At 42.6% G+C, this 10410-nt stretch overlaps 1 protein-coding gene across 1 annotated transcript; it reads left to right on the top strand.

Annotated features, from left to right (window-relative positions):
• Positions 1 to 407: 407 nt before the first annotated feature.
• On the top strand, positions 408 to 10165 carry nop14 (NOP14 nucleolar protein homolog (yeast)). Its single transcript, XM_075455718.1, has 19 exons — positions 408 to 633; positions 957 to 1142; positions 2482 to 2616; positions 2826 to 2967; positions 3327 to 3478; positions 3708 to 3836; positions 3927 to 4049; positions 4141 to 4272; positions 4394 to 4739; positions 4936 to 5066; positions 5152 to 5237; positions 5360 to 5495; positions 6623 to 6724; positions 7279 to 7432; positions 7524 to 7683; positions 9058 to 9205; positions 9308 to 9426; positions 9509 to 9664; positions 9760 to 10165. Exons 2-19 carry the CDS (start codon positions 957 to 959, stop codon positions 9854 to 9856), a joined length of 2634 nt encoding a protein of 877 aa, XP_075311833.1. The 5' UTR covers positions 408 to 633; the 3' UTR covers positions 9857 to 10165.
• Positions 10166 to 10410: the final 245 nt, after the last annotated feature.

The raw sequence follows: 10410 nt of genomic DNA, 5'->3' as shown, positions 1-10410 counted from the left end.
TATTGACACTTTTAAAACACAAATGATGCAGCTACCTCTATCTTGTAGTATAGTTGTATTTTTGCTTTTAAGGACTTATTGTATTACAAGGTTTGTTTCTATTTATGTTCTCTTTCTCTCTCTGCCTGCACATGCCTCTGCTGTTGTGTTAATGGACACTACCATAGCTTATTCTGCTCTGTTTGCTGTTATAGTTGTGCAGCACTTTTGGTCAACTCTTGTTTTAATTGTACTTTGTAAGTAAATAACTTGATAATGTCACTTTAATTAAAAAAAAAAAAGAACGTTATTATATAGGGAGCATTCTCTGCAGTCACGGCAGAGTTTTGAGCTCATCTCAGTAGCAGACTTCAAACCGAATCAACTTTTTTTTTTTCCCCCGACAAGAATGAACTTCCTATGTCTGACGCTGGGGGCGCTGTTTGGAAATGTCTTGCAGGAAGTAGCAATCCGCCTCACTGTTTTGAACCCTGACCTAAAGCTGTGCACGCTGGAACGTGGAAACTCAATAAAGCAACGCGGGTAGAAGAAAAATAAACAATTATGTGTTAAATTGGGTGTCGGCAGAGCGCAATTGATTACTGTTTTGTTCCGCCTGGATTTAAGAGCTCGACTCCCCAACACGGCTAAAAGGTAAAACATCGTCTCTGTCTGATAATGTTTGTTTGTTTGCGAGCTGTTGACGCTTGTTATCATGTAGACTGTAACTCCTTTAGTCAGATCAACAACATTGTTACTCTATTTTTTAAAATATTTTTTAACGTAATAAGTACTGTTGATTCTCTGTGTTCCCTTAGAAGTTAAGTGAAAATAAGCTAACTTTGAGCTAATGTTAACCAGAGCATCTCTTAGACCCCATGAAAGACTATTAAGCTACCTGCTCATTTTTCTCTTTCAAATCCCACTTGAGTATACATAGGGGCAGGGATTTGTCATCTTCCCCTTCTCTGTTGTAGATGGGGAAGCCACAGAAGAAGAAGAAGAGCCTTGCTGACAAAGTCCGCAAAACCAAGACGAGCACTGAGATAAAAAATAACCCTTTTGAGGTGAAAATCAACCGAAAGAAGTTTGATGTTCTGGGGAGAAAAACCAAGCACGATGTGGGTCTGCCAGGAGTATCTCGGTCCAAAGCCATCAATAAGGTAATTAGACGAGACACTACAATACACCCACTGCAATAAGGACTCAGGGAAGTTTTGACTTGATCTGACAACTGAGATACAATATATATTCAGAGTTCCTTTCACTGGGACTAAGGTTTCAAGCCCAGCTCCTGAAAAATAATCCCCCCTCCATCAAACTTTACACTTGGCACTCAGATAAGTACCGTTCTCCTGGCAACCGCCAAACCCAGACTCGTCCATCAGATCGCCAGATGGAGAAGCGTGATTGGTCACTCCAGAGAACGCGTCTCCACTGCTCTAGAGTCCAGTGACGGCGTGCTTTACACCACTGCATCCGACGCTTTGCATTGCACTTGGTGATGTATGGCTTGGATGCAGCTACTCGGCCATGGAAAGCCATTCCATTAAGCTCTCTACACACTGTTCTTGAGCTAATCTGAAGGCCACATGAAGTTTGGGGGTCTGTAGCAATCAACTCTGCAGAAGGTTGGCGACCTCAGCATCCGCTGACCCCACTGTGTCATTTTACACTGACTTCGTGGCTGAGTTGCTGTCGTTTCCAATTGCTTCCACTTTGATATGATACCACTGACAGCTGACTGTGGAGTATTTAGTAGCGAGGAAACTTCCCAACTGGACTTGTTGCACAGGGGGCATCCTGTCACGGTGACACGCTGGAATTCACTGAGCTCCTGAGAGCGAGCCATTCTTTCCCAGATGTTTGTAGAAGCAGTCTGCATGCCTAAGTGCTTGAATTTATACACCTGTGGCCATGGAAGTGATTGGAACATCTTAATTAAATTATTTGGATGGGTGAGGGAATACTTGGGGCAATATAGTGTATTTATCAGTGCTGTAAACTTTGCCGCACAAAAAATAATATTTTCTATTATCACATGCTTTAATGAACTGTTTTGAGTTCTTGATGAGTTGATGTTGATTTTTATTTTTCACCTGTCTCCCATCTGCTCCCCCATACACACACATGTTGGGAACAAACACTGTTTTGAGAGACAATGAAGGCATGTTCTGTGGTGGGATCAAATACAACAATTGAATAAAGGGTAAAAAAGTTCTATGTTGGTAGCGCTGAATCTGGCAGACACTGTTCTGAGACTGCCATCAGTTTAACGCTATCTGTGCTGTGAAGCCTGGCTGCTCGCAGTATCATGCTGAGAGAGATTTTCTGCTGGAGTGACTGAAAGGATTTGTAAGAACAGAAGGAACCGTTTATCTAAAAATGCGTCACATTGTTGGTCTTGATGCATAAACAATGCCGTGTTCCTTTAAAATACGGTTCTTTACCTCAGAAGGAGTAGAATTAAATCATAAGGATGAATTATGTTTCTATTTGCAGAGAAAGGAAACCCTCCTGAAGGAATACAAACAGAAGAACAAGTCCAACAAATTAATCGACAGACGTCTCGGAGAATATGACGCCAAGATGGCACCAGAAGACAAAATCCTACAGAGGTTCACCATAGAGAGACAGGTCAGTGATGGGGTTATCTGAAAAGAACACAGGGGCTTGCCTTCATGAGTTCACAAGTTCTTCTCCACTTTCTTTCCTCTGAACTACAGAAGAGAGACATTATAATGACATAAAAGCAAATATATATATCTTTATGTGCTGTATGTGACTAGACTTATTCGCAGAGCTGATAAAACCCTCAACTTCTACTGCTTGGCTTCGAATTTCAGCGCGTCCATGAAAAGAAGGATCTGTACAACCTGAATGAGGAGGAAGAGCTGACTCATTATGGGCAGTCATTGGCTGAAATGGAGAAATTCAATGACGCTGTGAATAGCGATGATGAATCGGAAGAGAAAGGGCTTTTATCAGGTGGGTTATCTCAGTGAATGAAAAGAAAATCCTCTTATTTTCATCAAATACTGTTTTTTTTTCTTTACTTAAAGTGATCAGATTTGTCATTATATATTGTCTTAAGAAACACGAAGCAGCTTTTTTTCCCCTTCTTGTTCACTCCTTTAGCTAAGCTTCTCATAGTCTGAGACATTTTAATGTGTTTAGGTGACTGCACTTGGGATTATATGAACAGGGTGAATTGGAGTGTGTCTCTTCAAGTAACTCATTAATTTAGCAGCTCCTTAATAAGAAATGTGATATTCCTTTTGTTCCAACTCGTATATGTCAGAGTTGGCATGTTTTAGTAACGGTATTTTTTTTTCTTTTTCACCTAGCTGAGCTGACTGCCTCCCACTTTGGAGGAGGAGGAGGCGGCCTCCTCAAGAAGAAGACATCAGGGGAGCAGCAGGAGGAGGAAGGAAGCCTGAGGGCCAGGACCAGACAGGAGCTCATTGAAGAGCTCATCCAGAAGTCCAAGCAGGAGAAGGTGACCGAGCAGCGCAGTCATGTTGATAAAAGCCCTTATTTATCTGGATGTGGTGCCACGCTAACTCTTTTGTCACATTGTTCTTCTTGGATGTTGATTAAAAGCGTACCGAACTGTGGGCATTTTAGACTTTGACTGAGTAATTTGGGCTATATTTTGCAGTAGAGAATGCATCGATCTTTCAGAGTAGATGATGTCCAGATGATGCAATGTTTTTGTTTGTTCTCAGAGGGAGCGACAGGTACAGAAGGAGGAGGCACAGGAGCTGACTGAGAAGCTGGATCAGGATTGGAAGAGCATTCAGTCTCTGATGGTGAAGAAAACGCCCAAAGCCGACAAGCCGGAGGAGAAACCCAAAGTAGGGACCCAACAGTCACTCCCCAAAGTCCTGCTGTTCCGCTCAGCTCTGTGAACTCATATTTCTTTGATCTCTGCCACTTCAATCCAGCTGGAACAATATGACATGATGGTCCGCGAGCTCGTCTTCGACATGAAGGTTCAGCCCTCGGAGAAGATGAAGACCCCGGAGGAGCTGGCAAGGGAAGAGAAGGAGAAGCTGCAGAAACTAGAGGTGGTTATTTCACCAAAATTGGTTAAATTTAGACTAAAAAAAGTCTTTACGGTCTATTTAATGGATTACATTTACTCTGTATTTTCTTCAGGCGGACCGCCTGAGGAGAATGTTAGGAGATGAAGGCAGGGAAGGTCCGCAGAGTCGGATCCACATGTCCGCCGATGACCTCAATGATGGCTTCATCCTTGATAAGAATGACGAGAAGACCCTAGCTTATCAGGTATGAGATGGCACACACGTTAAAGAGGAATGTATTTTCTTTGAGATGCTTCTCCGAATGTGTCGTACTCTTGATGTTTTTGGGGGGGATAATACATTGGGTGTCTCCTTCTCATGTAAAGGATGGGAAGTGGAACATTGGGGAGGAGTCAGAAGAAGACAAGGATGAGGATGGAGAAGAAGGAGAGAGCGGTGAAGAACAGGAGTCGGACGCAGAGGAGGGAAATGAAAATGCAGATGAGGATACTGATGATGAAGAAGAGGAGGAGGAGGAGGAGGAAGAGGAGGAGGGGAGCAGTGAAGAAGAAGATGGCCACTCGGATTTAGACTCTGAGCAAGAAAGCGAGAATGAGGAGCCAAAACAGGAGGATGAAGATACCGGCGCCAAACCGAAGAAGAGTCTTACTGAAGAGGAAATGAAGGCCCAGCAGGAGGCAGCCAAAGCAGAACTTCCATACACATTTGCTGGTAACTACAGTTATTAAAGAAGTTATTTATTTTCATAAAATGGATTTTGATTGCCTCTGAAACTTCTGATTATACGGAGGCATACTAAATATGTAAATGATCTGGGCAGAGTATGGGTATGAATCAATGTTCTCCTGTAACAGAGCCCTTAATAATCAGTTTTTGACCACTTTTTCTTTTATGCTTCCTTCCTTAGCCCCTGAAAGCTACAGTGACCTGAAAGGTTTGCTCCGTGGTCACACCCCTGACAACCAGCGCCTCATTGTGGCCAGAACCCAGAAGTGCAACCACCCCGGATTGGCTGTCGGCAACAAGCTCAAGCTGCAGGTACAATATGGAGCAGATTAAACAATGCGTGCATGTCTTTGTTGGCAGTGTCGTGTAGTGTTAACGTTTCCTCTGTTTGCCTCAGAAACTCTTCTGCTTTCTCTTGGAGTACATTGGAGAACTGGCCACCAGGAGTCCCCCTGAACTTAGCACCATAGATAAGCTCATCCCGTGAGTTGAAAAAAATGTATCTGCTTTCTCAAGTTTACATCTGGATTCAGATAATTAGTAATCGAAAATGAATATATTTGTTGATTTTCTTTTCTTTCCTTAAAAAAAATGTCTTCCTGCAGAGAGTTGTACGCTCTGTGCCAGATGTTTCCTGAAGCAGGCTGCCAGGCCGTGCAGAGCATCCTCAGAGATGCTGCTCACAGCATGGAGGAGGTGCTTGAGGTCAAAGGTCATGCTGCTTTCCCCACCCTAGACATGGTATGCTTTGTTAGCTGTGAAAATGTCTGAAAAGGCACATGTAATATTTGAATTGAACACAAACATGTACACACACACACACACACGAAACACCACCAAGCTTAAAATTTTCTATGATGTAAGCGTTTCACTTGGCTCATTTTCAAGTCACACAGACACTACTCCAGCTATTATTTGAACATTTAAAGGCTGAGAAATAAAGGTTTTAGTATTTAAAAAAAAAAAAATCACCAAAAAAACAAAGCTTAACAATTCCTCTCTCCAATGGCATTCTGGGTCTGAATGGGTTAGAATAAAATTATTTACTTTACAGTTAATAAAACAGAAACCATAAACCACTCAGGGCTTTTTCTGTGAAATCAGGACACATTTTCAACGATCAAATCAAATTTATTTGATTACATTACATTTTTATACATTTTACATATTACATTTCATGTACAAACAATTCAAAGTGCTTTACATAAAATGACAGCATTGCAGCAGGGAGTGGAAGAAGCATTAAAAATACATAAAAGAATATAAAGAGTAACAAATAAAATTATTTAAATTAATTTAAAAACAAGCAACAGTCTAGATAAGTTCAAAGATACCACGCAGATTTCATGCATAGACACATGAGAACAGAAATGTCTTTAACCTGGATTTAAAAATGTCTACATTTGGTGAAAGTTTAATCTCCACTGGCAGTTTGTTCCACTTGTTCGCAGCATAACAGCTAAATGCTGCTTCTCCATGTTTAGTCTGGACTGGACCAGCTGACCTGAGTCCTTGGATCTAAGAGCTCTGCTGGGTTTATATTCTCTGAACATATCACAGATGTATTTTGGGCCTAAACCGTTCTGGGATTTGTAAACCATCAGCAGGCTTTTATACGTTCACCAGGTTGTAAAGTAAAGTTTATAACAACTTGGGAACAAGCTCTTCTTCTATTTGTGCTTGGCATCCGGTCTGGAACATGCTGTGTAGAAGTTCTTTAATTAGTCTTTAATGGGTAACTGAATTTTGCAAACCTGCATAACATTTTCATGTCTGGACGATGGGTTTTCTAATCTCCAGTGCCTGCATCCGTCAGTCTCCTGCGTATAACAAATTTAGTCCGAGTATTTTTGTCTTTGTGTTTGAAGGTGATTTACCTGAAGGTGACTGCACTGCTGTTTCCTACTTCAGACTTCAGACACCCGGTTACAACTCCAGCGCTTCTTTACATCAGCCAGGCTCTCACCAAGGTAAACACAACCCTCAAAATGTTTGTTTTCATGTGGTTGGAGCCGTTTAGACCTTCGTTACGGAGCAAATGGATCGATCCGTACACCGAAGAGCTCCCAGAAAAGATTTTGTTCGCGGTTGTTGGTGAGCCTTCGAGCACCTGGCTCTTCTTTAGACTACTGAAGAGGTTGTTTTGACCTCGGTTACCGCTTACTATGTGAGAGTTTGTACGACTCCTGGCAAAAATGACAGAATCGCTACACTTGTTTGTAAAAGAACTAAACATGGATTTAACACAGAAAGTTTTAATTTGATAGCTGAGCAACCTTGCTAATATATTCCACAGATTTTTTTAAATGCATTTTTTGTTTGTTTTTTTGTCCAAAAGAAGCAAAAGAAAAAAGTCAATCAATCAAGGGGAAAAGTAATGTGTGTAATGTTGTTACTGTGGTGGGAAGTTTGTAAAGTAATGTGTCAGTAAATAGAGGAAAAGTTTTGCAGTTGAGCTTCTACTACAAATGCTGTAACGTTCACTGTGCATGTCTGTGTGTTTTTTTTTGTTTGGTTCTTTTAGTGTCCAGTTAGATCATTACAGGACCTAACATCAGGTTTAGTGCTTTGCAGCCTGGCAGTGGAGTACGTCTCGTTTTCCAAACGCTTCCTGCCTGAACTCATCAACTTCCTGAGCGGAACGCTACATCTGGCCGTGCAGGAGAAGGCTTCTAATGGTACCTTTCCCACCAGTCTGTCCTGCATGTTTTAGTGCTTGCGTTGGCAAGGTGTGAGTCCGGACTGACGTACTTTAGCAACGTGTTGCAGGTTACGCCGTGGTGCCCCCCTTCAGACCATCGGGAAAGTACAGCGATCTGTTGGTGTTGTCGGCATCAGAGTCCTGCAAGAGCTGGAGCAAGAAGAACATTCCGCTGTCTGATACTCAACACCTGCAACTCAGCAGTGACCTGGACAGAGATCACCACAGGTAGGAGCGTTGCTGGAGAAGCTGGGCCAGTCTTCACGAGACAGAATGATTTTATGTTAATTTTACATAAAAACGGCAGGAAAAGTAGGACCTACTTGGGAGATCTAGGAAATGTTGACCGCATCGGGCAAGGGTTTTGATGACGGGAGCCTAAACCTTTCGAGGCAGTAAAGAATCGAGGATTTAACAATACCGCGTGATGAATGAAAGTGAAATGGTTAGCAGGCACAGTTGGAAGGCAGAGAGGGAGACGGAGAGTGAGGAACGTCTTTTCTCGCACACACGGCTTCATGTTCAGAAAAAGGAAAAAAAACTAAATGGAGACATTTGTGGAGAATGTTCATGATGATACTGTTTGGATGTAAAAACTTGAGGTGGGCCATCATAATGTGTTTACCTGTACACACTCTACAGTACAAAGCATCCATTCGTGTGAGTCTGAGTCACCAGCATGGTTTCACACGGCAGCTGGTGTGTGGGCACAAAGCAAAGCTCGCAAACAGGCTTCAGTGGAGCACGATTGTGGACCGTTTGTGAGAACACACATTTTCATTTGTACTCATCCGAAATGATTTCTCATAACCATCTCAAGCATTCTTTGTTTTTCCGTGTTTTATTTCCCAACAACTCGTACATACGCTCTCTTGCGGAGAGCCAAATTACATTTCTAGTAAGTCATCTGCAGTTTCTTTCCCCGCAGTCTGATTTAGACCAGCCTCGTCCTCACAGTCATTTTCTAATTTCTGCATTCCTTTAGGCCACTCGGTGACATGTATTCTGTGTTAATAACTGCGAGGGGGCTAAAGCAGGCCCTGGGAAGGAGAAGGTTTAGTGAACGGTTTTCTGCATGAAGGCTGGTGTGTCTAAATGTGTTAAGATGAACACGCAACACAGAACTGATGCCAGCGTACTGAGAGTCAGTTATTGTGGATCGCTTCCTCCCTGTCTTGTATTGTTTTAGCCATCATTATCTGAGAAGTGATTGTATATTGCTTCTGTAAAACAGTCCCTAAATACATGTGAGAAATACACCTGATACGATTGTAGGCTTATACTCTACATCCGTGCCCCTACACACAGCGTCCTGGGCAAAAAGAAATCCATCACTGTGGATATCCAAGGTTGATTTCCAAAAAAATGCATCAAGTTTTTCATTTGAAACCGCAGCAGTCCCTCCTCCTCCTTCCAGTTTATCCTCCTACAGACAGACAGTTACACATGTGAGGAGACGACGAGTGCTCAGGGGAAGCGATTTTAATTCTGAAATGAAAAAACACTTTATTTATCCCAAAGGGGAATTCTATAAAGTCAGTGATATGTGACGAGTTTGGAATTCTTACAACTGAAAAACGGCATCATCGTGTCGTGTCGCAGGTTGGCGTGTTTGTCTACGTGCCTCGACCTGCTGGAGAGATGCTGCCTGCTCTACAAAGACTTGACTTCCTTCACGCACATCTTCCAGCCAATCAGAACTGTTCTTTCCAAGCATCTTTCCACCCAAACGTTACCAGAACCTCTGCAGGTTAGTGCCAGGTCACTGTGATGCAAGCGGGCACGTGTCTTTCTTTTTTTTCCTCTCGCAGTATCTTCTGAGGTAATTACAGTGTTTGTTCTTTTGTGGCAGGAGTTCCACTGTAGGATCTTAAAAGCCGTCAGCAGCGCTCCTGTGACCTGCAGTCGGCTAGTTTTTGAGAAGAAGAAACCTATTCCTTTGAAGATGCTCACACCCAAGATTGTTGAGGTGTAAGTGGCCATTTTAAAAGTATTCAAAAAGCTGGCTGTGAACACGTGAATATATAATATATTTTGGATTTTTGTTTGCCAGCTTGGACTACGGAAAGAAGCGCGGCAGTACGAGGGAGGAGCGGGAGAAGGAGCGACTGAAGCACAAGTACAAGAAGGAGTTTAAGGGAGCTCTGAGGGAGATCAGGAAGGACTCCCGCTTCCTGGCCACAGAGAAGCTCAGCGAGGTCATGAAGAGGTGCGACTAAAATTCCACGTCCACATAGAGGTGAACCAAGGTGCCCCTGCTTCTTTTAGTGACAGCTTTTAATGTCTGCACGTTGTGTGTTTCAGGGACTCAGACAGAAAGAGGAAGGTGAGAGAGCTCTTTGGCAGCTTGGCCACCCAAGAGGGAGAGTGGAAAGCCCTGAAGAGGAGGAAGAGGAAGTAAAATCAAGAATTTTTGTCTCCGCCAATTCTCTCCATCATCTGTTGCTCATCATATGGACTTTTTCCACCTGAGCTGTTAATAACCTGCAAAAGGCAACATTTGTGGAATTGGCAATTTATCTTATTTTTTTTATATTATTCTCATTGATCTTCCTGACTGCACATCAAGCTGTCAAATATTCTGATGTGGACGCTCAGTTAGATACTGTTATTTGAAATGTCAGTGAACAAAGCAGAGAGCATATTTCACTCAGTCGTCATGATAATGTGCTCAGATTCAGGAAGAATAAATAATCTCGTCTTTATGGTGTCACGTGTTCTGTCAACAGTGCTTTTACTCCAACCATCGCAGATCGGTGGTTCCCATAATGCTGTTGATGGGTCCTTGCACAACAGTGATCCCAAAGTTTCATTTGTTTCACTTCAACAGACTCGCAGTGGCTTTTAAGGTGTCTGTGACCCTGAGTGACGCTGAGCCACTTGAATTTGAACAAGATTGCTTGAAAGCTATTATTCACTTTGGCTGGTTGTAGTAAAATACTCACAATGAGAGCA

The sequence above is a fragment of the Odontesthes bonariensis genome, chromosome 22 (assembly GCF_027942865.1).
Source record: "Odontesthes bonariensis isolate fOdoBon6 chromosome 22, fOdoBon6.hap1, whole genome shotgun sequence".
Taxonomy (NCBI): domain Eukaryota; kingdom Metazoa; phylum Chordata; class Actinopteri; order Atheriniformes; family Atherinopsidae; genus Odontesthes; species Odontesthes bonariensis.
The sequence above is the reverse complement of the archived record's forward strand: the minus strand, read 5'-3'. Positions and strand labels throughout refer to the sequence as shown.

Coding starts and splice junctions, on each gene's coding strand:
- nop14 (XM_075455718.1), top strand. CDS start 957: ATGGGGAAGCCACAGAAGAAGAAGAAGAGCCTTGCTGACAAAGTCCGC. Junction 5,496..6,622: donor CTTTCCCCACCCTAGACATG/GTATGCTTTGTT, acceptor TTGTGTTTGAAG/GTGATTTACCTGAAGGTGAC. Junction 9,206..9,307: donor CGTTACCAGAACCTCTGCAG/GTTAGTGCCAGG, acceptor CTTTTGTGGCAG/GAGTTCCACTGTAGGATCTT.